A 26372-nucleotide genomic window follows, 5' to 3' on the forward strand; every position below is an offset into this window, starting at 1 on the left:
TACCTTGACTACCATATTGAAAATCTGTGGTACAGTACAGTGTGTTGCAGTGCTGCCTCACCTGTGGCCCCTGGATGGTGTGGGCCCATGGAGTGGTGCATGGGAGGGAAGCCCGTTGCTCCCGGGTGTCCGCCTGGTCCTCCGGGGTGTCCCGGGTGCCCGGGGTGCATACCGGGCATGGGGCCGTGGGGAGGAGGGCCGCCGGCTTGGTGGGGTGGCGCTGGGTGACCCCCGGCGCCGCCGGCTGCGTTCTGGGCCGCGGCTGCTGCTGCGGCGGCGGCTGCAGCCTGCTGCTCCATCTGCTGGCGGGCCTTCATCTCGGCGTACTTCAGCTGCTCCATGTGGAACGCCTGGCGCTCCGTCAACAGCTGCTGCCGCTGGAGCTCCAGCTGAGGAGGAGCAAGAGGAGGAGGTGGAGGAGGAGGAGGAAGTGGAGGAGGTGGAGGAGGAAGAGGTGAAGAAGGTGGAGGAAGAGGAGGAGGATGAGGAAATGGAAGAGGTGTATGTGGAGGAGGAGGAAGAGGAGGTGGAAGAGGTGGAGGAGGAGGAGGGAGATGATGAGGAGGAAGAGGAGGAAGTGGAGGTGGAGGAAGAGCAGGAGGAGAAGGAAGAGGAGGTGGAGGAGGAGGAGGGAGATGATGAGGAGGAAGAGGAGGAAGTGGAGGTGGAGGAAGAGCAGGAGGAGAAGGAAGAGGAGGTGGAAGAGGAGGGATGAAGGAGGAGACAGGGAGGAGAGAGGGAAGATAGATGATGGAGGACAGAGGAGTGGAGCGAGGGATGATTGGGTTTAGACAGAAGGATATAAGGAGTGATGGAGCGATAGAAAATAGTGACGGAGGTGTCATGGAGGACAGGATGAGGGACAGAAGCCGGGGATCAGTCGAGGCACAGAGGATTGATGGAGCATAGAGATGGAAGGTGAAAGGAGGGACAGAGGGGGTGAAACGAGGGACAGAGGGGGTGAAAGATAGTGGAGGGATGTAAAGAGGGGTAAATGAAGGGATGATGGGTAGAGAAGTTGAAAGATAAGAGAGAGGGCGGAAAACGGAGCAAGAAAGGGATTCATTTAGAGCCACGATTCAAGCACATTTTTGCAACTCAATATTGTTATTTATAGCACCGCCGACCGGTCTCGAAAAACAGGCCCAACAGTGTCCACCATCACTGGAGTAGGTAACCTCAACTCATCCACTCAGTAGGGGGAAATGCATAATAGATAATAGCATCCCTTTAAGAGCTCCACTGTCTGAAGGCCACCCGTGTGTGTGTGTGTGTGTGTGTGTGTGTGTGTGTGTGTGTGTGTGTGTGTGTGTGTGTGTGTGTGTGTGTGTGTGTGTGTGTGTGTGTGTCTGAGTTGAGAGAATGTGTGATTGAGCTGAGAAAGGCAACAAGCGGCCAAAAGGCATTTCCTGTGAGTGGGGCCAATGGAGGCTAGCCAGAAGCAGGAGCTCCCCCCTGCCTGAGAGTGCTCTGAAAACCGGACACACGTACAGGACCCAGGGGTGAGGAGAGTACGTGGGGGGGAGAGAGAGACGACTAATATACTGAACAGGTCCAATTCATTAGGACCTAACCTTGCGTCCTCACCTTGACTCACTGACGCCCCAGCCCCGTGGACAAAAGAATTCAGTTTCCCTTTTAAAGGCAGAAATACCAGTTCAGCGGTTCTGACAAAGTGCGTAGCACTGCTCTGCCAGCTTTCGATCCTGGTCATGAGGAGTTGCCACTAAGGTCTATTTAAAATTCTGCTTATGAATATTAATGGAACATTAATGCACTGTTTGTGTGTGTGTGTGAGTGTGTGTGTGTGCAGGATGATGTACCCATGTGAACACATGATACATCTGGGTATATACACCAATCTTGAAGTCAAATTTACTACCATTTAATACCCTTTTTCACTACCTTTAGATTATTTTTACAACCACCACAACACTCCGATGCAAGTACTAACAAGACATCTTTTGTAATTTCTACCTCCTTAACATTACATTACACTTTGGTTTTTTTTGCAAAAAGATGCCCAAAAGGGAGCAGTGCGGCGGGGCGGTAGGCCTACCCTGCTCAGGGTACCCCAGTCATGGAGGATGGGGGATTACTCCCCCCATTAACCTGGCAGTTTGGCAACCTGACGCCCTAACCGCATAACCATGACCGCCCCTCATACTGCCCTAAGATACAGAATCAATCTTTTTCTTTGTCAAAATGGTACAACAAAAAATAATACCTAATTTTTCTAAAAATAATACCTTTTGAGAAAATGTACAACTTTTAAGGCCATTACATTTTAGCTTTTTAATTTATCACCTTTTAATACTTTTTAAAACCCTGCATACACCCTGTACATGATGATGTACAGGGGTTAGACAAAGTAATGGAAACACCTGTCGTCTTAGAGTGTGAAGTTCCATGGCTCAAGTGGACCAGCCTGTTGGCTAATCTTCATTATTGTCACATTGCACCAATAAGGTGAAGTGTGACGATTCATTTAGCAGGGTAAGAGCACAGTTTTGCTCAAAATCACAACAGTATAGGTGACATATCAGAGTTCAAAATGGAGAAATTCTTGGTGCGCATGTAACTGTTGCATCTTTGATGTCTTTGTGATGTATCAAGAGCCACGGTATCCAAGGTAATGTCTGCATACCACCAAGAGGGATGAACCACATCCAACAAGATTAACTGTGGATGCAAAATGACACATGCAAAATGGCTGTGGATACAAAATGACAGGTGTTTCCATTATTTTGTCTAACCCCTGTAGATAAATCACTATGATTGTGGTTGTGCATATGAATCTGTATGTTTGTGTATGCATGTGTGCGTAATAAAGGCATATTCCAGATGGCTGCCTTAGCAGTCTGTCCCCCATCATAAAACACAGCAGCACTGCAAAGCGAGTGGAGTGAAGGAGGGACCGACAAACCGACAAGACGGACAGACAGCGACAGAAAACATGAGTGGGCTGTGTTTTTCTCTAAAAGAGTGCATCTGCTCTGCAGAGTTATATAAAGGCAGATTCTTCATGCACTATTTACAGCCCAACAGTGAACTGGGTTTCTGTCTGTCCAGAGGCTTGCATCGCATCACAACTCTTCACCAAGCACGTCTGCTGATGCCTTGGAGGTCACGCGCACACAGGCGCACACAACACTAAGCCCCCACCCTAAGCCATGCTTAATCATTAGATAGGAATATTATAGAGAATATACTGTATATATGTATTATGGGAGGGATTTCTCTCGAGATTGCTCACACTAAGCGAATTGTGTGTGTGTGTGTGTGTGTGTGTGTGTGTGTATGTGTGTATGTGTGTATGTGTGTATGTGTGTGTGTGTGTGTGTGTGTGTGTGTGTGTATGTATGTATGTATGTGTGTGCGTGGACGCACGCTCACGTGCGGGGGCCATGGCTTCAGCCATATGGCAAGCAGTAAGGAGGAAAGTAAGTTAATGTCTAAGTGGTGATGGTGGTGGTGCACCCTAACGAGGCACCACTGAGGGATATGAAACAATGACTTGACAAAAAGAAACATTTCTGCCTGCTTGAATTTAAACTGAAGCTAAAATGAGAACGTAACATTCATAAAATGGGTCAAAAATCAACAACGCTAACAGGATGGTCTCCAGTGGTCATAAAATCCAGGAACACAAAGAAGCTGTGGTGAGGACTTTCTGAGGATTGAATATCTTTGCGGTTTGTAGGTGTGTTAGAAAGCGCGCGCGCGCGCGTGCGTGCGTGCGCGTGCGTGCGTGCGAGAGAGATTCATTGGTGTGTGCTGGTGTTTGAAAGTGTGTGTACTGTGTGTGCAGACTTACAGCTTCCTTCTCGCGGTCCATGATGGTTTCGAGCTCCTCGAAGTGCCTGAGCTTGATCTCCAGCTTCTTCATCTGCGTCTCCACCAGCAGCGCCACCAGGGACTTGATCTTACGCTCCTCTACCGCCGCCAGGTGCTGCACCACAGGAGAGATGGAGGAGGACAACAGGAGGAGGAGAGAAGGAGAGAAGGAGAGAAGAGGAGATAAGAGGAGGAGAGAAGGAGAGGAAGAGGCGAGATGGAGGAGAACAGGAGGAGGAGAGAAGGAGAGAAGAGGAGATGAGAGGAGGAGAGAAGGAGAGGAAGAGGCGAGATGGAGATAAGAAGAGAGGGAGAGAAGAGAAATGTAGACACAGGGGAGAGGAGGAGGGAGGAGAGAAGAGGAGGCGGCGAGATGGAGGAGGAGAGAAGGAGAGATGAGAAGAGAGGGAGAGAAGAGAAATGTAGACAAAGAGGAGAGGGAAGAGATGAAAGAAGGAGGCAATATGGATTAGGAGAGCAGGAGGAAAAGATGGAGAGAAGAGAAGAAAGAGGGAGATGAGGAAGAGAGGAGGGGAGGAGAGGAGAGAATAGAAGACAGAGACAGATGGAACAGGATGAAGACAAGAGGAGGAAAAGAAAGGCAGATGTTGTCAATCCAGAAATATTCCCATGATGATCATCACCAATGCCTGTATGATTTTGCTCCATTTTAACTTTTCTTCCCCAACCAAAATGTGCCCAGTCAGACCACACACATACAGACACACACTCATAGACAAGAGCTGCTGCACCTCACTAACACCTCACAGAACTCACTAACACACACAAGCACGCACGCACACACACGTTGGAAGAGCCAGAAAGAGAAGGGCTCACACACGTGCGCACACACACACACACAGTGAGAGCTCTCACCTTGGCCTTGGTGGCAGCGGAGGCGAGTGCTGCAGCAGCTGCCGTGGCGATGTTGCCCTCCCCGATGTCCAGATCCACCTTCTTCTTCTTGCGCGCCGCCTCCTCCTCCTGCTCCTCCTCCTCGGCCCCCTCCTTGGCCTCCTCCGACGTCTCCATCGACTCCTCCTTGTCCTTGTCTGCAAAAAAGGGTCACCCACAGACAATCAGCACACTAACTAACACCTACTGTTCCATAATCCACCAACCGATCAGTTCTTTTCAGTTCCACACGTCTGTTACAGACCAGTCAATCAACACATCAACCTACAGTTGTCTCCATCAACAACTACTCGTCCTTGTCTGTGAAAAGATTCCCCACCCTTGTCTGGGAATAGGTTCCCTTCCCCTGAGGTAGTAGATCAAAGTCATAGCTCTTTGAGATACATGTCTAAAATTTGGGAACACTGGTATGTGTGCCTTCACTAGCTTTCTTCTTTCTTTTTTTAATATAAAATGTGTATATATGAATGTGTGGTGCATTGTTTTATTGATTTGTGCACTGTGCAGTGCCTCTTGTGGGCCTCGAGCCTGTAATAAAAGTTTATATCTACTGTATTCTCATGGCTGAGGTAGTTGCCATGCCTACCTCGGCTCTTCTCCTCCGCTGTGTCGGCCTTCTCCTCCTTTCGCTCGCCGGCCTCCGCTTCCTCGCTCTTCACCTTTTCGGCGTCAGCGGGCCGCTCAGACGCCTCGCTGGGCTTCTCTGCGTCTTCCTTGGAGTCGGCCTGAGAGGGTGAGAGGACGCATACAGTCAGTAAATGAGACCGGTGAAGCACAAAACCTTTGCGTTTAGGCGCAATGGACTTCAGTCATTTCTTTGAGGTGCTCTATGGATGGGGAGACTAAGAAAAGTGGATTTCCAAGGCTCTCATTCACGAAAACTTAAGCAGTCTTGGCTACATTAACCCTTATTTTTTTTAAAAACACGTGTCCTCAGTCGAGATGAAGGCTTGAATGCTGAAACGGGTTGGAGGATACTTTTTTCAAGGGTTTAAGAAAGCAAGCCAATAAAGGCTTTTTACTTATTGACAAGTGAAGCACGATTGAGGTGGAGCTCATGGTGTGTATATATTTATTGTGCAATGGAAAAGGCGGGACATTAAGGCTAAATAAAGCAGATTAGACTTCTGCAACTGTGAACATCAATTCTCGCTTGGGTCTGGTCGCGAACCAGCTTTGCATTTACGCATCTGCACCCGAGGTCTCATGTCTCGAGCCACATTTGAAAAAGCGCAATGACTGATGCAGAGGCTATGCGTCAGAAGCATAAATAAGAGAATAATTAGGAGTTCAGTGTTTCCCATACATTGAGGAAACTATGGCGGCCCGGATCAAAAGCCCAGTCAAGTTGTTGTAGTTAACTTGAGTTTGGGAGTAATAAAAAAACCTTCAGAGAAGGGACAGTTGGGATGAGTTTACTAACACTCCCCAGGCTTTGTTTTACAGTTGTAATGAGTTAGGTGACAGTAATTAGTTAGGTGACATAAATGTGTAATATGTTGTTCAGCCCTTTTAATGGGAGGAATTTTGAAAAACTGGCCCTGTTACCAGCACCCCTCATGTAATAATAATGATTATTTTTTGTCTATGCGTTAACAATTTCACAGTGCTCTTAAATTCTTATCTCTGCTCCTATTTCGTTGTATTATTTTTTTCATTACATAGACCCCTGCATGAGGGACGAATGAAACTGTGTTGTAAACACAAATGATTCACTGTACTGCATTTTTATTTTATTTCTAATATAAATGACAATGTACTACTATTGTACATTGGTAAAATCTTGTATAGTCTTATTTCTCAAAATATAAATTGCTGAAATGTAGGCCTATGCCTAGTTTCTCCATGCGCCAATGTCATACTGTACTCATTGTTTTGTCGTTTTGCATTTACGTTGCGTGAAATAAATCCCGGCTGCCCCCATAGTTTCCAAAATTTCTGTGGGAAACACTGAGTTTTAAGAGGTCTTCATGCCACACAATGCCGTGTCGATTGTACTACAACGCACGTCATGTATAGGTTGCGCTACTGCAGTCTGCGGGCCGTCTGCACACCTCTGCTAATGAGAACCATCAGGGGACGAAACTGACCACTGATCATTACTTATGCCCAGAGAACTCATCAATCAGTAATACACACCATTTTGATGGATTAGTGGCAAACTTATTTGCTTTGGATCTGCAACGAGAGCTCACCTTGTCCTTGTCCTGCTGGGAGTCTGAGGAGTCCGTGTCCATCTTCTCTGAGTCACCGCCCTCTGCAACACATGGAGGAAGAAAACACATTAATGAGCAGGGCCTGTTAAAAGGTCACCATAAACAGTAAAGGACAATGTGCACGTGTGTGTGACTGAGAGCGAGACAGTGTGAGTGAGTGAGTGATATAACGTGAGAGAGAAAGAGAAGAGAAAAAGAGACAGTAGAGAGTGAGTGAGTGAGACACAGAGAGAGACAGAGAGTGAGACACAGAGAGAGAGAGAGTGAGTGAGTGAGAGAGGAGAGAGAGAGAGAGAGGAGAAAGAGTGAAGAGAGGGAGAGAGAGAGAAGGGAGAGATGGAGAGAGAGAAGAGAGAGAGACAGAGACAGAGACAGAGAGAGAGAGAGAGAAATAGGAGGATGCGCGCAAGAGAAAGTTGATGTGTATTAGTAATTGTGTATGGAACAGAAGCAGCCATGCTGGAAGCTAGTGTGTGGAAGGGAAGAGGGGGGAGTGTGTGTGTGTGTGTGGGTATGGGTGTGTGTGCTGAAAACGGCATTAGGCCATGCGCAAAGTGCACTGGGCATTAACCCGACACTAAAGCGGACCCCAGAGAGCAGAAACAGACCCGCGGGGCCTGCTGGCTTAGCAGCCCGCTCAATAGGGTTCCCTTCACTCTCCATCTGACTCCAACAACCCTCTCTGACTGACTGACATATCTGACTGGATAGTGTAAAACCAAGCACTGTAGGACAGCTGAGGGAATGTGTGTGCATCTCTGTGTGTAGTACGTGTACGTACGGTACGAATATGTTTGAATTTTATGTTCAGCAGAACTATTGAGAATGTACATGTCTCTTGATGCTAGCCTGTTTGTATAGGTGTGCGTGTGTGCACACTGTGTGGAGAGATGGGAGAGTGGGCATATCTGTGTTTTTTTTATGTCCAGCTAGTCTAGTGAGGATATATGAGGCAGGTGAAAGGGGTAGGCCTAGTGGTGATAAACTGAGAGAGAGAGAGAGAGAGAGAGAGAGAGAGAGAGAGAGAGAGAGAGAGAGAGAGGAAGAGAGGAAGAGAGGGAGGAAGAGAGAGAGAGAGAGAGAGAGAGAGAGAGAGAGAGAGAGAGAGAGAGAGAGAGAGAGAGAGAGAGAGAGAGAGAATAAGAGCAAGAGGCTGGCTGGAGAAGGGTGGAGGAAGGTGATGCGGGACGAAGTGGAGTCGTATTTAACCGGACAGCACCGTGGCACTCCGGAGCAGGATGTATGCCTAGTATAGGCCACGTATACATGCACAGGGGAGCAGAACAACCAAGATGAAGACCTTCATCCTACTGAAATGACCACTGCACTTCAAATGCAGTAATGTCATGATCCAATGAGTTCATTTGTTTCATTCTTGAAACGAGGCAGAGGCACAAGGCCATGCCATTGGAATATACAGTATGTGCGTAGGCATGGGCAATAAAAAGGTGCGTGTGTGTGTGTGTGTGTGTGTGTGTGTGTGTGTGTGTGTGTGTGTGTGTGTGTGTGCGCGTGAGTATTGAAACCAACACAGACTGCATTAACCTTTGAACGAGAGGAGTGAAGGTTCAGAGTTTTCGGTGAGCCTTTGAGTGAGTGTGTGCAGATTTCTGACTATCCGTCGATATATTAGAGCTGTGAATGTGTTGTATGTGGCTGTGACAAGTGCATGCTTCAGTGTAGCTCCCCACAGAGTGTTTGGATATGCAACTACTGTTATGCATGTTCACATTTGCTTTCAGCAAAATAAGTGTGCATTTGAGCTCTCAGTGCGTGTATGTGTTAGAGCGGCAGTGTGTGTGTGTGTGTGTGTGTGTGTGTCTACTCAGTGTGGCACACTGAGCACACACTCGAGTGACCCACTTTCTGCCCCCCGCCCTCTCACCCCCACAACCTCCACCCCTCCCCATCTGCTGCTGCCGCTGCCACACTAATCTCTGCGTTTCCACGGCAGCAAGCCTCTCCCTCATCCTCTCTCCTACACCCATACACACACGTCTCTCTGTTGCCCCTCACTGGCCAAACCATCTGCTGCAAGTAGACCACCGTGCTTCCATCATAGTGCTGCATGAACATTCAAAAGGTCTAGATGCAGGCTTTAGACTAGTCTATCTCAACATGAGCTCTACAGCTCCCTAGGAGTCGTTAGGGAGCCCTATGGAGGCCTTGAGAAGGAGACAGTTGAGAGGGGGTGGCGCTTAGTTGTCATTGAGGGGGCTGTAGAGTCTATTAGTCTATTTTTTAAATGTAATACTACAGGATGAGGTGAATGGGGGCATTGGGAGGCTTATGATGAGTCCCAGTGGGTATTTATTGAAAGAAAGCGTTGAAAACCACTGCTTTCGACTCTGCAGCTAGTCAAGCTTGACATACAGAATGTGTCTCCATCCCTTTCCCTCATCCCATCCTGCCACAGATGAAACGCATGGGCCAGTCCAATCATCATTTTCACATGTAACAAAATGCATCCCGGGACAATGCTGGAGCTTTGTTTCGATTACAGACACACCTCCTTAGTTACCGGCTGGAACAAGCTGCTCCACATGCACACGCACGCAGCGCTGCAAACCAGCAGACAGGCAGAGCTGAGCTCAGCTGCGGCGGCTGCAGTCTCCACCCCTGCCTGCATCCCTGCACGCCGGGAGCTCCAGTAGGTCTCATCGCATCACAATGCTGCCCTCTGCAGGACACCAGCGATACCGCATCACTTACTGCTGAGGAATTCATAGCACGGCTGCAGATATCGTTTGTCTAAAATTCCACACTGATTTAACACAGGTTCTGGCTCGCCTGTCAGTAGAGACGTGCAAGTTTCCATTAGTACAAAAAACAGTTGGCGAAGTGGGTGTTGGGGTTGACTTGTATTGAATCTAAATGCTTAAGTCGTTGCTATTACCTTAATATGCTCTGTCTGTAGATGCATGTTGTTGTTGGTGTGTGTGTGTGTGTGTGTGTGTGTGTGTGTGTGTGTGTGTGTGTGTGTGTACACGTCTGCAGGTGTGAGAAGCTTGGGAGTATGTGTATGTGTTTGCAAACGATGGTAAACAGGAGTGTATGTCCGCAAGAATGAGGGAAAGATGAACAGGGAGTGTGTGTATGTATGCACGTACCTGGCTTCTCTGGCTCCACGGGGGCGGTACCAGAGTGAAATTAGATCAAGAGTGTGTGTGTGTGTGTGTGTGTGTGCCTGGCTTCTCCAGCACCATGGGGGTGGTACCAGACTGAAAATAGATCAAGAGTGTGTGTGTGTCAGGCTTTTAGGCAGGATTTTTTTTTAGGGTGTCTAACTTTTTTTAACCTGTCATTGTGCGTGGCGCCGCGCGCCGTCGCGGGTGCCCCGCGGCGCCTCGACCCGCAGGCACAAGTAGGGCCCTATGAAATCCGTTTTATTTTTTCTCAAATTCCGGTTTTTAGGATTTATTTTTTGCCAAATCGGATTTTTTACATTTTTGAACCAAAAAATCTTATTTCTTAGTTATTTAGTTCAAACTGGTGGGTGGACAGAGCCAATCACTCATGGTTGAATGTTAGGTAGAGAAAAGAAGATTCAATTACCTAATAGTTTTTCTGCCCTCCAAAATATTTCAGGCAATACGGTAGCTGAAATGTACATGCGCATATTTTCTATTATATACACGTCACGCACCCAACAAGAAGGCGAATTCACTTCTGATGCGTTCAATTTGGACTCGGGCAGCATCAGGTTTTCTCGAATAAGTTTGGCTATATTGCAAGTGCAGCTACATTAGAGACATTTTTGTTTGCGTATGTAGTCATTAAATAGCGTCGCAAAGTCCCTACCTACCTTTTCACACAAGCACATGTTTCTTCTGATGATGACCATTTTTCAAAGTTGCTGCTAAGTTTTGGTCACTATGCTTCGTGGCCAACAAAGTTAACAAGACATGATCAAAGCATTGCCTGTTAAGTTTTTATTTTACAGCGGTCACGTCTGTTGTAACAAACTCCAAACTCGTGCCTCGCATCGGATGATTCCATTGTTTATTAAAGTGCAGTGGAGAGCCGGCCGTCCTTTGTGTGTCGCATCGCATTGTAACAGACGGTCAGGACAACACAATTTCCTGCAATTTGAGGAGCACATTTTGTTGCTTAAAATGACCACACCATAACATTCTGTAGCTTATGACGTTTCCACATGGGTTTTCTGCCCAACATAGCTTCAAAACTTTTGATGAAGAATCATTGCGACGTTAAGCGACTCGAGGGACAGACTCGCAGAAGCGCGAGGGGAGGGGGAGGGGGAAGGGGGGGACGAGCAGAATGCACAGTGCAGCGCAGCGTAGGACAGACCTGGAGGATGGAGCCGGTTGGGTGTATTTTATATTTTATCTTCTAAAACTTCCAAAATGGCGGTGTAAATGAAAATCGTCCATCGTGGGAAAGCTCGGACTCAGCGAATTTTGAACATCAGCATGGTTAACGCGGACAAAGTGGAAAAAATAGGACGCGTGTAGGGAGTCCTACTAAAAAAGTAGGGCGTCCAAATTTTTGTTATTTTCAAAATAGGGCGTCGAAAAGACGCCCAGACGCCCCCCTAGCTAAAAGCCTGTGTGTGTGTGTACAGTATGTGTGTGTGTGTGTGTGTGTGTGTGTGTGTGTGTGTGTGTGTGTGTGTATACCTGGCTTCTCGGGCTCCTCGGGGGCGGTGCCGGCGATGCCGCTGCTCTCCAGGCCAAAGGAGGGGTCCACCTTCCCCGTGCTGCGAGCCGCCTCCTGCACCTTCTTCACATGCGCCTCCACCAGCTCCGCCGGCACCTCCTCACGCACACGAGAGAACTCCTCTGTAGAGGGACAAGGGGACAGGAGAGGAGCACATAGGAGAGATGAGAGAACATGGAGGGAAAGGAGGGACAGGAGAGTGCAAGGGGAGAGAGAGAGAGAGAAAGAGAGAGAGAGAGAGAGAGAGAGAGAGAGAGAGAGAGAGAGAGAGAGAGAGAGAGAGAGAGAGAGAGAGAGAGAGAGAGAGAAAGAGAGAGAGAGAGATAAGGAGAGGACAACATTACTAATCACGTCATTCTGTCACCCAAATCTAGCACCCACTTTCATAATGCATGAACATCTGCTTGGTGATGACAGGTGTGAGCGTCCAGCCATGTTACATTCACACACAGCCAAGGATGACGTCGTATGGGCATACACATGAATGCACTTGACTTGCCCTTGGCTTGGCATCCACGCAAGACACACCAACACACACACGTACCCAGCGCAGCCTTAGCTATCAGGAAGGCCACGGTGCTCCTGATGGGGTTGCCCAACACACACACAAAAACGCGACACACACACACACCTTGCCCCTCCCCCTCTTACCCAGCGCTGCCTTGGCTGCGGCGGCCGCCACGCGGGGGTCCACAACGGAGGCCAGGAAGGCCACGGTGCTCATGACGGGGTTGCCCGACTGGCTGAAGGGCACGGGCTGGTAGGCCAGCGGGCCCATGGTGGCCTCCGTGCTCTCCAGGAACGGGTCCTCGATGGGCAGCCGCAGGAAGTGCAGGATGCACTCGTCCTGCGTGCGGCTGCCCACGTGCTCAGACACCTTGTTCCAGTCGTCCTTGTACATCTCCAGCGCCTGAAGGGAGGGCAGAGGGAGAAAGAAAGAATATATTTTGTGGGATCATAAAACACAACCTTCAGGAAGATGAATAAAAAGAAATACTGAACTCATATTATTGAAAGCAAAAGGACGATACATTGCGTTGCATGCGTATGTGTGTGTGTGCGTATGTGTATATGTGAAATGATAGGGTCCCCTACAACCCTCACTCACCTCAAGCAGCAACAAGGTCTCCTGTTCGGTCCACTCTCTGCCAGCAGCTTTGCTTGGCTACAAGGTTAACACAACAAAACACACAAGACTTAATAACTACATCTAATGATTCATGTACACTCTTTATCTCCGTTTAAATAATTGGAAGAATATGGTTTTGTTTCGTAGACGTTTTCTGGCCACTGACCTTGGCGTTCTTCTTGGAGTACATGTCTGTGCGCAGGCCAAAGTTCTGCATGTCGGTGGGCTTGTCTTTCAGCTTGTCCGGGAAGTTCAGCATTTGCTGGGCAGACTGTACCTGCTGTGCACACATACACACGATTGGAGGAAAAATTCACAAACTTCTGAAACCAACCAGAAGGGGCATTTCAACAACACTCTGGACCTAAAGAATAGGTTACGTTACATGAAATACAATGGCCACGCTGTATTCCTCTAATCCTTTGAGACCAAAAAAGGTGTAAAAAATGTTAACGTTTTACATTGAGCACATGCATCTCTGTGCAGGCTGGAACTAATTCCCTCTGTGCTACCAAAGGCATGATGACCAACCTCAACTTACATCTACTTTCTTTAGAAGACAAAGCCTTGAGAAGCAGTGTTGCCAGGACTGACCTGTGGGGTGGTGTGGTGCTGGGACATCAGGCATGAGGCACTGACAACTACATACGCCATTAACTGTATGTGTCTATCTACTATCTACAATCTTTGGATGATGCCACTCTTTGAGAGTGGCCGAGTACCCAATACTGACCTGTTGGGGGCGGTGGTGCAGCGGCACCAGGCCCGAGGGGGTGTCGGCCAGCACGTTGAAGTGGGGGGTCGGGGGCGGCCCCATGGGCAGGGGACGGCTCTCCGCGTCCACCTGGTAGTTGATCAGGCCCCACTGCTCCAGGAAGGCGTGGACTCTGCCAGCAATCAGGAAAGATGTTATGTTTCCAAAGAGGCCATGGAAATGAGTGAAGAATCTATGATCTACATGCAGTCAGAACTTGACTTGTCGGGTGTGTGTGTGTGTGTGTGTGTGTGTGTGTGTGTGTGTGTGTGTGAGAGAGAGAGAGAGACAGTGGAAATGGGCATAACCCCTGAAAAAAAAGGTAAAAAAAATAACCCACCTAAATACAGGCACCCACCCTTCATCCATAGTTCCATTTGAACACTACACCGCATTCCACATTATTATGCAAATGACATTTTTCGCTGTTTCCCCAAATAATCAATACAAATGACAGTCGTCATAATTTTCAAGTCATCAGCCATTAGAGTGCAATTGAAACGTTTTTGAATGAACCTTCCAATGATAACGGTATTTTTTAAAATGATACAAAACTTAAAATGCTCTGTTCCACATTATTACGCAAAATAGTTTTGTAGTGTTGTAATCCAAATTTCTTTTTTTCCCCATTTACCTCAAAACAGTTGGAATTTGGTACCTTCTAAATTACATTTCAATGTTCAATACTTGGTGATAAGCTCTTTGTCTTAGTAACTGGAATGCTGCGATTAACATTGAAGTCAATGGTAGGGCATTGCATGGGAGTTATGGAAGCCCAGATATCCTTGATGCTTTGCTCTCAGCTGTTTTTGTTTGTTTGGTCTGGTGACCCACACTTCACTCTTCAATATACCCGTAGATTTCCATGCCACGTTTAGGTGCTTTTGAGGTGATGACATTCTAACGCACCAGACATAAAACCCCATTGAAAATGAATGGGATGCTATGTCTGGTGAGTTAGAATGTCATCACCTCCAAAGCACCTACACGTGGCATGGAAATCTACGGGTATATTGAAGAGTGAAGTGTGGGTCACCAGACCAAACAAACAAAAACAGCTGAGAGCAAAGCATCAAGGATATCTAGGCTTCCATAACTCCCATGCAATGCCCTGCCATTGACTTCAATGTTAAACGCAGCATTCCAGTTACAGCTTATGACCAAGTTTTGAACTTCGAAATGTAATTTAGAAGGTATCAAATGCCAACTGTTTTGATGTAAATGGGAAAAAAAGAAAGAAATTTGTATTACAACACTACAAAACTGTTTTGCGTAATAATTTGGAACAGAGCATTTTGGGCATTTTAAGTTTTTTGTTATTTAAAAAAATACCGTTATCATTGGAAGGTTCAATCAAAAACTTTTGAATTGTACTCTAATGGCCGATTACTTGAAAATTATGACGACTGTCATTTCTATTGATTATTTAGGAAAACGGCAAAAAATGTCATTTGCGTAATAATGTGAAATGCGGTGTAAATTCTGAACTTATATCATTCAACATTTGAAAAGAGAACCAACATCCTCTGTAGTTTAATCTTGAAACTCTACTGCTGCATGTGGCATGATAGAAAAGTTTTGCTGTGGAATATGGTGAGGATAGTAGCAACAGACCGAATTACTGTATTTTACTTGCAATATGTGCATTATATGAAATTTGAATTAGACCTCAGCTGAGAATGCAGGATATTAGGAAAACATGTTAATCGCGGCAAGCAAATATAATGAAAGTTAAAACATTGTTTGCCATTTGTAAACATTGCCATATTTGGCATCTAGTGCATTGTCAAGTGCTAGCCTAGAGAGGACTTTTAACAATGGTGCTTTTCCCATAGTAGACCGTCTAAATTGTTGAATAAGCGCTGCAGATATGTTGCTCCCCCAAAACGTACAAGAGAAGCCTGTAACTGCCCGAAGTCTGCAGCAAGCAGAGGTGGGAGTATGGTACAGCAGAGATCTAGGTTCATATCTGTGCCCTTGGCCAAGCTGGTGCAGTATCCTTGGTCTGTCACAGCGCTACCCACGCAAACACAGACACCTCCCACCCCGCAGTCTCCTAAACACACCACTGAGGTGTCAAGGACGGCGCGTGCACACACACACACTGCTATAAGTACTACTCTGACAGGGAAGAACGGTGAACCTTTAAGATAGCTCATGATGACAATCTAATTGATAACACCAAAACTCCACCCCAGACATATTTTAGACCAGTGTTTCTCAACTGGTGGGTCGCGACCCAAAAGTGGGTCGCGGAGGGGTCATGGGTGGGTCGCGGAGCCTTGGTGTAAAAAAAACGTAATTCTAAAAAAAAAAATCCAACTTTTCCTGCAACAATTTACAACTTTTATTTTGATAGGCTAGTGAACTCTGTGTCATCTGTTGTCATACATACAATCTGAATGTTTATGCGAGATAGATAGCGTGCAACCAGTCATCCGAGTCTTGGTTACATTTTGAGAATTGCATTGAATTGACTTGAACGCTAAAAAAATTGGGTCGCGACCGAATGAGAGTGGAAAATGGTGGGTCCCAAGACTGTTCCAGTTGAGAACCACTGTATTAGACTAACCCACACATGCTTGTGTGTACAATATATACTCGCAACTTTACACACACACACACACGCGCACTCTGAAATTATAGGTCTGGTGGTCTTGTGTTACTCAAACACACAAAATCCTACTGAGGAGTGTGGTTATTGTCTGTATCAGGCCAGAAATGCTTTCATTACTGAGGAGTTGGTTCCATCTTGCTTACATTTGATGGAGACACACTGCATTTATGAGTAGATAAAATGTCTGTTTGTTAGTTAAGTTTTGAAAAAGTTCTTAAATGTGGAAAAATAGGAGGTGAATGACATTGAATCCATGGAAAGCATCAGGACTATGTTTCAAAGGTGAGTATTTCATAGCGTCATCCACAGCAATGTGTAAACACTACTTCGAAAGACTAAAACAACACAAATAGGTCTCCCATTACTTTACGCCCCTCTTTAACACATAATACTTCAGTTACTATCTGGCACAACGCATAACAGACTGTTATGAGATTAAATACGATTATCCTCTAATCTACTTTATGAGTGGACTTTACTATGTAAACCAATTTGAACAAAAAGATTGGCCTGTGACAGAGCTGGGAGTGGCAAATAATGTGCATTTTTGTCTGTCCGTTTCTTACAATAAACCACAATTTTTCATCCATCACAAAGACTGATTACATTTTATAGTTCATCACATGTAAAATGACCCAACGAATATGCAAAACCAGGATTAGTTCAACAAAATAAATTCAGAAACCTCCCAAAATTCAAGCATGTTCTCTGTAGGTTAACTATTCATTGTTTGATGACATTTGTTGTGACATGTGTGTTACAGTATTTCTCCATGAAAGGCGATTGGTTGTACAATATTTTACATACAGTATACTTTTGTCACTGATCCCTCCTTGACTACTCCTCCCACCTTCCGCGTATGTGTGTGTGTGTGTGTGTGTGTGTGTGTGTGTCTGCCACCTACGAGGAGATCAAACAGGACATGATGGTGCGTACACTATGTGTGTGTGTGTGTGTGTGTGTGAGTGTGTGAGTGTGTGTGTGTGTGTGTGTGTGTGTGTGTGTGTGTGTGTGTGTGTGTGTGTGTGTGTGTGTGTGTCCTTACCTCATGACAGCACAGACGTCTCCGGTGAGGTTGCGTCGGCAGGAAGTGGAGGTGAGGTACTCCTGGGGGTTGAGGCGGTAGGTGTCGATCATGAAGTTGCGGTAGGCCAGGTATCTGAAGACAGAGGGGCAGAACAGCCACAGCACTGGTCACACTACAGTCATGTGGAGAATGAAAAAACCTCATGGAGGAGGGTTTTAAAACTCAACATCTACACTACTGCATACCACAGGAACACGTGACTAAATTAAATGGCATGTGCGAATGCAATAATTGGCAGAAGTTTGAAATGAGAACAACAAAAATAAATTCTGCCAGAGCAAACTCCCATTTACTATTCTTTAAATATGATACTTCAGTGACATTTCAGTTTGTTCCAGTTAATGTGGAACCTTGTGATATTTAGACAGATTAGCATGTTTTTCCTTAGCTTGAGAAGTTTGGAATAGGCCTAAAATTATAGATGAAAGGTAAATATCTGAAAGTCTGCCAGTGTGTTTTTGTGTGTGGATGACTGTGACTCACATCTCGGGGGTTTTCGATCTGTTCTTGCCGTTGAAGAACTCTGGTAGAGCCCTGCGCTCAATCTCATGGATGCTGAGGAAAGAACAAAAAGATCGAGCATTTATAATGCATTTCTACCTCTATGAACCATGCACAACTCCCAATTAAGGTGTCATCTAAGCATCATCACTTGAAACAAGCATCTCTGATTTTTTTTGTCCTGATCGTCTTCTAAAAAAGTAAAAAAGCTCTTTTCTTCAGTTCTTCCATTTATAAAAATAGCTTACACTGGCCTAAAAAATAAAATGTATGCAGGCTGTCTAGCAATATACACATACACGCACTCAAACACACACACACACTTACCAGTTGTAGTCAAACCAGGCGGCATAGCTGGGGATGATGATGTGATGGGTCTGCTCGGTAACATTGTCCTCTCCAGAGTCTACCAGTCGGTTCACCTCAGCCTTGCTTTGCTCTTCATCGTCCTGGGATGAGAGATGGGATTCTTTGTTTAAGAGGAATACGGGAAAACACTACCAGATGAAACAAATACATGCAGTTTTCTGCCAAAAGAAAGTTCTTCACAGTAGGCGCACAGAAGGTGTTCTCTGGTTGGAATGATAGTCAGTAGTGAAAGCAGTGAATTTCTGGGAAATGGTTACATATGAGAAACCAGAAATGCAAAAATGATTTTACCTTGCCACCTGAAGCCACAGAGCCATCCTCTTGCTCATCTATAAAATGAAGGTGATCAGAGTGATTCATTAACACAGACTGTGGAAGGCCATGGTTATTCCTGAGAGGCAACACCATGCATGCAAATATTAAAAGAAGATGCAGAGAGAGAGAGAGAGAGAGAGAGAGAGAGAGAGAGAGAGAGAGAGAGAGAGAGAGAGAGAGAGAGAGAGAGAGAGAAAGAGAGAGAGAGAGAAAGAGAGAGAGAAAGAGAGAGAGAGAGCAAAGACAAAGAGACCGACAGGCAAACAGAACCTACCGAGATCGGCCACGGTTCCGCCCTTCACTGGAGTGTTCTCATTGTCCTTCTTCTGATTGGCTGCCAGGACCAAGGTGGAGGAGGAAGAGGATGAGGGGGTGGAGACAGACGTCAGCACATATGAACCAGGTTCATGGAAGGAAGATAGAAATGGAACAACCAATTACTCCCCACCCCTGCTTCAACACAGCCTCAGTTTTTCAGGATGCAACAGCCAATTTATTACAGAGAGAGAAAAGTCAAGCTTTCTTTCTGCATTTTACAGACCAACACCTCAGGAACACTTACAGCATGAAATGGAAGAAATACAGGTTCTTCTGTTAAATGTACTGTACAGAGAATACAACAGCAAAGTGTGTGGAACTTCATATTTCTGAAAGCTGTGCAGCATGCCGACTGCCCGTGTTAGCAGAGAGCTTCAAATGGGTGATGTTGATGCAGCCCTTCAAATAACATGCCTTGCATGGGTAAGCGCAAGATTAGTGACAACCTCCCCATGCATGTGGGGAATATTGACCAATTCTGAGGACCTAGGGCGTCCCATGTGGTGACAACGTAACCCAAAGGTATTCATCTGGCGGGGGTTTGGTGGTGAGGTGCGGGCTGGTTGGTACTGACCGCTCTTGGGCAGCGCCACCTCCTCCATGCCGGGCACCGGTGACGGATCCTCCATGTCCTTGGTGAGGTCATCATCCTGCTCGTCGTCGTCTCGATGGCCACGGCGCTTCCAGTGCAGCCCCGGGTTCCTTGAAGACACGCACACGCACGCACAACACAAGTCAGGCATGGGCATCTCTGTTGCAGAGCGCTGGAACAATGTCTTTCATGCCGATAGCATTGCAATAACAAACATTGAAATCAAACAAAAGTTCAAAAATACGAGTACAGATGGGTATAATAGATTTGGGTATCGCTGTTATGTTGCAGCTGTATGCCAGTAAAAGTATTCTTGATCAGCAATCAGGCATATTGTTTTAGAGCAGGGGCTGCCCAACCTTTTCTAACCTAAGACCAAGTTGAAATTTTCACAAATGTTCAGGGCCTGGCCCATCGCTGACCCAATAAACAATACAACTCAAATAAACAGTCAACAGCAACACACACACAAATGAAACAATGATTTCAATGCTCACTTGGAATAGCTTCAAGGCACACCAATCTGTCTCACTCACACATTCACACACAATCTGAGGCTGTCTGAGGCGCTACTGGGTGTCTTACCCCTTCTTGCCGCCTTTCTTGCGGGATTCGGCGGGAGTGGTGGGTGGGGACGGGGAGCGCCTCCTCTTCTTGCCTCCGGCCATGGACTTGCGGTCCTTACGATCGGGTGTACGGGAAGACTGATCAGAAGCGTGGCGGAGTGGGGGGTGAAGGATGAGAGAAAGAGCGAGAGAATGAGAGGATGGATCGGCTCCTACACTTTGGCAGGGAGGCGGGGGAGGGAGGGAGGGGAGGGAGGAGGGTGGACCGGCGAATGGAGGAGGACGTGGTGGAGGGAGGGGATGGGTGAGGATTGGCTTTCAGGTGGCAGAGTGCAAGGAGGAGGAAAAGGAAAAGGAGGATGCAAGGTGGCGAAAGAGGAGCTTGAAAGGATGGGTGAAAAAAAAAGATAACTGCGAAAACAACTATAACACAGCTTGACGCATTTACAAAAATTACTTGCATGCATACATGCTCAGACTCCCAGAAGTGCACACACGCACACTTTAGCCAAGAAGTGCGTCTCAGCAGTAATCACTGAGTGTTGGGCTGATAGAGCAGTTTCCCAAATGAAAGTAAAGCAGCAAAAAAACACACACACACACACACACACACACACACACACACACACACACACACACACACACACACACACACACACACACACACACACGCGCGCACACACACACACGCACACAGTGTTCTCACCTCCTCCTCACGGGGAAAGATGCGCTGGCGGAAGTTCACAGGCTTCTTGTTCTCGTCCACTTCATAGTCTTCCTCATTCATCCACTCGTTGAAGGCATCCGTGTCCTGGACCCATTTAGCATGTACCTGATTCAGACAGAAGGAGAGAGAGAGGAAGTGGGTAAAACTTTTTTTTCCCAACTTTATTTCATAGGACGGTGTGAGAAGGGGGCAGGAAGCGAATTGGGAGAGAAAACGGGGAGGGGTCGGCAAAAGGACCCGGGCCGGGAATCGAACCCGTGTGATCTGCATGGCAGGCGAGTGCCCTACTGGTTAACATTTTCATTTTGTAAATGACACTGACACTAGTTGTCCCCCCACCCTCTAGGAGCAGAGGGATACTTGTACAAGCAATTAAGTGTGACACTACGCTTAAGGAAAGGTTCGTCTGTCAAACTATTACTCTTAAAGAACAGGAAACATGTTTAGAACCCAGCACGTAATTTTTAAAAATAGTTTTGTCAACCATTTAATTTCATATTTATTCTCAACTGAAAAATGACAACCCCCTCCTCACCTTCCAGGGTTTCTCTGCGCCGGGTGGGTCCTCCACGTCAGCATCCACGTCACTGGTAGACACCCAGGTGTCATAGCTGTGAAGAAGCACCACAAGCTTAGTGTTCATCGTGACTGCCATTCAGCACAATGTTAAGTTATCCCCATTCTACCTTTCAACTGAATCAATCGCATCAGTGCTGAATCGTTTTTGTTTTTGTTTTGTTTTTTTAATTTTTAAAGCTGCCGTCTGGTAGCTTTACTGTTACGTAAAGTCTCGATTCTGGGATCTTGGAAGTTGCACCTTCATCATCAGAACACATTAAGTTGGAAACTGCTACATTTTTCAGCCACTAAATGCAAACAATTCCCATTTTTATCTGAAACATAAATCAATATTTAACTTCCCGTCCTGCAGCTATCCACAGCTACATCCTGAACCTGTTTGGTTAAGCTAACCAAAGGAGGACTGAAATTTTCTAAAAAGACTACAGGCTTTGGTGGGAGCCAGAGAATTTGTCTTTTTTCCATAATGAGCCATCTAATTTAAGACCATTTCTGGAATGAAAAGAGCAGCTATTAACAACTACCAGTTGTACTGTGTACAAGGCTTACCTGTCTGGGAAGCCCCCCCAGTGGACTAGCACCTGCTTGTCTTTACGCATAACAGGACGCAGCCACTCATCTGGAAAGAAAAACAACGAAAAACACACACATTAAATACTTGTGTCTTCACAATCAAGCGCCATGATGATCTTTCATACCCCTGCATAGAACCCTCTCGTTCCACAGTTCCAAACACTATTTAGTTCACATTTGGAACAACACCTTCTGTTTCCATTGATTCTGACCAGTTAGCAGCACCAGAAGAACACTGCAATTGCATAGGTGGGTGCAGTACATGCCACTTTGTCTCAAAATGCACTGTGCATGACAAGTGTCACCACGTGTTTAACAAGTTCACAGATAAACCAAGCTCAATAAAATGGATTAAAACAGTCCTGAGAAACTGCAATGTGATTATTTCGTTCATATGCATAAACCCACCTTCCTCCTGCTGTGATGGGGATGGGTAGATGATGTGGGTGGCTTTGGACTTCTCCTCTGTGATAGTTCCCTGCAACACATTGGCAATAAACAAGAAAACGGTAAGAGTGAAGCCCTCTATTCCTCACAAACAAACCCACACTGGCAGATAATCCATTCATGAAAATCACAGATTTGTTTCTACCTGATGCCTTTTGATGATGTCTTTAAGTTTGCCGGCTTGCTTTTGCTCCAATTCAGATGAAAGGTACACAATTGGGCGGGTGAGACAGTTATTCTGAAAGCACATAAACAAAATACAATTGCTTGAGGTGCAGATAACGGCATCTTTCCCTGCCCTCACCCATGGACCCTGGAGCAAAACCAGCCACAAGACTGGTAAAACTGAACATGTACATGATTCCTTACCTGGACAAGTGTCTTCTCAACATTCAAGAACATCTCAACATTCCTGTCCATCCGTGAAGGGTTCTGGAGATCAAACCTTCTCCTACAAGCAGACACACTTGAGGTTAAAGGGAGAACAAAAGTCTTCAGGGGCATCATGGATCATTTCTGGCCCACAAGACAATTCTTCACTAACGTTTCCATTAATCGGCCACTGTGGCCGGAGTCACTTGCCATTCACAATTTCAACTAGCCTACTACTGTAGTACTGCGCGTCATTTCCAAGCTTGAACTGCCTGCCCAAGTGCCGAGTGACACTGAAATTATGACCACCTGCTGCAAAGTCATTACCAGCATATGGGCGGTTGGCAGGTGCCAAAGTCAAACCCTGCCAACATCATCCAACTCACCAGCCCTGCTCGCTCTTGAACTTGTAAGCAGAACCCAGGATGTGACACAGGGCACCAGCCGCCTTGAAGTCCAGGAAGCTTTTTGCCTGGATGCAAACACAAACATGCAGCAAGGATTGGGTGTCATCGTCAAATTCCTCGAGTGATGATTTTTCATGCAAGAGTCACATCACATGTGTGCACACAATGTCGTCAGAAAATACAGAGCAGAAGAAAAACAGTGGCTGGGCATGTGTTAATGCCACACAAACAAACACACACACACACACACACACACACACACACACACACACACACTTGGTTTTCACATCAGTTAAAATGTTCAATATGCAGTATTGTTTAAGTTACATGATATGCAGTGTATAATGTATGCTTACCGGCAGTTTGGTGAGTGCTGGGTTGTTCACCCTTCTACCGAAAGCATCCTCTTGAAACTGCAACAGCTGTATGACGAGCCCAGCCAGATTCTTACTTGATGGGTTATCAGTCTGCACATACTACACACCAGAGTTGACAGGACACAGAAGGAAATGAAAGGTTACTTGCTGAACAAAGCAAAGGCATTATAAAAGTAGCTTGTTTACTTTGCACAAGCAGCATGCTCTTTTAGGCTAATGTTTTCAATCAGTAACCATTTTTTCATGCATGTGAGGACACCTCTTGAATGTTTACAGTCACAGCAATCAGTAGCGGATTTTTGAAACATGACAAGCGTGGATATAACCAACGGGGGGGGACTGGACGCCCCGCTTTCAAAGTCAAACCACAGTGGCCAAGAAAACACAGCGTTCTTTGTTGGAGTATGTGGGGATACTGTTATTGGCGTCCACATCTGTCACCCAAGAAACCAGTGGAGTCTGGCCTACTGTGGGACAGCACGAGTTCAACTCCTTCAATGCAAGACAACAAAGCAGACCGACTGAGAAGGACAACACGGCTTGCATGTGACTCACAAATGAGCCCGTTTCATTCACCCATGAATCTCCAGACGTTAGCAGCCGGTTTGCTAATGCGGTCGCGCCAGGCAACCAGTCAGTTAGCCCCCTAAATACAGCCATGTTCAAATGCTATTCCTAATTCTGTTTTTCTTTATCAATGCCTATTGTGCAGAATACATCTGATAATTCATTTACGTCTTCTACTCTGGCAGGAAACACAAATCTGAATCGACTTCTCACAACTTGCCAACTGTTAGCTCATTGACTGAGACAGCTAGCACTGCATGTTCCTCTCCTGAGTTCATCACAATTCTCCTCATTGTGTGCTTTGTGAACGAATGCTTACTTGTATAACTAACGACTATCTAGTCAAAACAACGATGAAACTTGAAGTGTAGCTCTGGCTTTATTTTCTGCCTGCTACTATCTGGTAGACTACACAGCCGTTTGTTGAAGTTGGTGAGCTAGCCTGTTAGCCAAGCAAATAACGTTATCAAAACATTAGCTTGAAAGCTAATAACTGCTAGATTAATATTACCAGATAGACGACATGGCCCGCGCGCTACAAGTAAACGGGCAATTGTCTTATGGGTGTTTCAAAACGGTTCTGCACAAATCTAATCACTTCGTTTCAGCAGAAAACTTGCTAGCCGTGTCTGAGCACAATTTTCTATTGTGTGATGGTAACGTTAGCAGGCGCGGGCCTGTCGATCAATGGGGGTGAATGGGCTAGCATACTGGCTAGCACTGAGGGATGGCCAACCTTTTTGTAGTGCTTCCCGATCCACTGGCGCACCGTCTCCAATTGATTAACAGTTTCCGAATTCTCCCAATACTTTGAAGAAGGTCCCCCATCTTTCTTCCTCCCAACTGAAGTTCCTGAGCCACTTTGACCGGTTGCTGGTCCTCCTGAACCAGTTCCTCCCGCTGCAGTCGCCGCTGTCGCCATTGTTTCTTGTTTGGTGCCCCAGACCAGTCTTGTCCACCGAAGCACACCACACAAGTTTTAAAATGAAACTGCGCAGCCGCGGATTTCCGCAGGTGGACTGAAGCAATCTCGCGACATGTTCTCCCCCAACCACACACACACACACACACACACACACACACACACAATCATGTCTTTACATCAGTTAGGTCTACTCTACACACATTCAGTGTTGGGCAAGTTACTCAAAAACTGCAATGCATTACTGATTACATGTTACTGTCTTTTCAAAATAATCCCTTACACTACAATATTACTATATTTAAAATGTAAGGCATTACACTACTTTTGCATTAGGCAACTTTAGTTACTTTCGCCAAAAGAACTGCATCCAGGAGGTGTTTTTTGCAGCATACAGACTAAAAACTACCAGGTAGTTCAGGAATAGCTTTTTTCTGACACACCACACTGAATAATACTAAAATCCAGGTCATTGTGATGCATTGTAACTTAAGTTATTTAGCATTGTAACTATTAGGCCTACAGTAAATATTAGGCCTACATATTTGTTTTGCCCTGTAATTCCTTACATTACTTCATTACAGCAAAAAGTAATGCATTAAAGTAATTAATTACTTTTGTAATGCATTACTGCCCAACATTGCACACATTACACCATACTACACAAGCATGGTATTTATTAGAGTTTTCCAGTTTATCTGGGTTTGTGGTTGTGGGGATAGCCTATAACAGCGATGGGGAACCTTTTTCATTCGAGGGACCACTTCAAATTACTCCGAGGGCCATAAAAGTCCTCCGAGGGCCATACTATGAACTCAAACCAGGATTTCCCCCTGCACTTTGGGCCTATATTGAAGGCATCCACCTTTAAAACAGACCCCTGTCTCTGTATGTCCCATGAATATAACTTAATTGTATTGAAAATGTAATTTCTAAGATTATTTTTCAAAATATGTCATATTTCATGTGAAGCTGCATAACATCAAAATTGTCTCGGGGGCCGGATGAAACGGCCTCCAGGGCTGCCAACGGCCCTCCAGGCATAGGTTCCCCACCCCTGGCCTACAAAGTAGGCCTAATTGGTCTCCTTAGACCACACAACACGGTTCCAGTGATCCATGTCCTTGGTCTGTTCATCTCTCTTGAGACCAAGATAAACAAATTTACTTTAGAATGGTGTCAAGCATGTGTGTTGGTAAACAAGCGACCTCGGTAACACTTTATAATAAGTACCCCTTTTTAGGCATTACTTAAGGGTTAGTTAAGCCTTATTTTACCATTAGTTAACCCTTAGTGAATCACGAGTTAATCATTATGTAAGTATTATTTCTCATTTCCTAACTATTATCTACTGCCATTAGTAAATGGTTAGTGTGTGCTGATGTAACGGTTCGCTAAGCAAAGTTAAACCTTAGTTAATCCTTATTTTTAACATTAATTGACCCTCAGTGAATCACGAGTAAGTCGTTATGTATGTGTTATTTCTCATTTCTTAACCATTAACT

At 45.9% G+C, this 26372-nt stretch overlaps 1 protein-coding gene across 3 annotated transcripts in view; it reads right to left on the reverse strand.

Annotated features, from left to right (window-relative positions):
* The window catches only part of smarcc1a (SWI/SNF related, matrix associated, actin dependent regulator of chromatin, subfamily c, member 1a), a 31182-nt gene extending 6274 nt beyond the window's left edge, over positions 1-24908 (reverse strand). The window contains exons 1-26 of one of the 3 annotated variants that reach the window (XM_063199584.1): positions 24682-24908; positions 23358-23477; positions 22981-23066; positions 22592-22673; positions 22368-22460; positions 22184-22253; positions 21752-21821; positions 21159-21234; positions 20603-20728; positions 19916-20010; positions 19313-19440; positions 18695-18754; positions 18397-18434; positions 18064-18185; positions 17719-17790; positions 17194-17307; positions 13511-13664; positions 12944-13057; positions 12757-12813; positions 12300-12558; positions 11609-11770; positions 6948-7009; positions 5339-5477; positions 4714-4889; positions 3818-3952; positions 62-389 (exon numbers count right to left, since the gene is read on the reverse strand). In XM_063199584.1, the coding sequence (XP_063055654.1) occupies positions 62-389; positions 3818-3952; positions 4714-4889; positions 5339-5477; positions 6948-7009; positions 11609-11770; positions 12300-12558; positions 12757-12813; positions 12944-13057; positions 13511-13664; positions 17194-17307; positions 17719-17790; positions 18064-18185; positions 18397-18434; positions 18695-18754; positions 19313-19440; positions 19916-20010; positions 20603-20728; positions 21159-21234; positions 21752-21821; positions 22184-22253; positions 22368-22460; positions 22592-22673; positions 22981-23066; positions 23358-23477; positions 24682-24867 (3124 nt within the window). In that variant the 5' untranslated portion in view covers positions 24868-24908. Of the gene's footprint in view, positions 1-61; positions 390-3817; positions 3953-4713; positions 4890-5338; positions 5478-6947; positions 7010-11608; positions 11771-12299; positions 12559-12756; positions 12814-12943; positions 13058-13510; positions 13665-17193; positions 17308-17718; positions 17791-18063; positions 18186-18396; positions 18435-18694; positions 18755-19312; positions 19441-19915; positions 20035-20602; positions 20729-21158; positions 21235-21751; positions 21822-22183; positions 22254-22367; positions 22461-22591; positions 22674-22980; positions 23067-23357; positions 23478-24681 lie in introns of all 3 variants that reach the window. The other 2 variants (XM_063199583.1, XM_063199582.1) reach the window with 2 other exon arrangements.
* Positions 24909-26372: the final 1464 nt, after the last annotated feature.

This window comes from Engraulis encrasicolus, chromosome 5 (assembly GCF_034702125.1).
Source record: "Engraulis encrasicolus isolate BLACKSEA-1 chromosome 5, IST_EnEncr_1.0, whole genome shotgun sequence".
In the NCBI taxonomy this organism is placed as follows: Eukaryota; Metazoa; Chordata; class Actinopteri; order Clupeiformes; family Engraulidae; genus Engraulis; species Engraulis encrasicolus.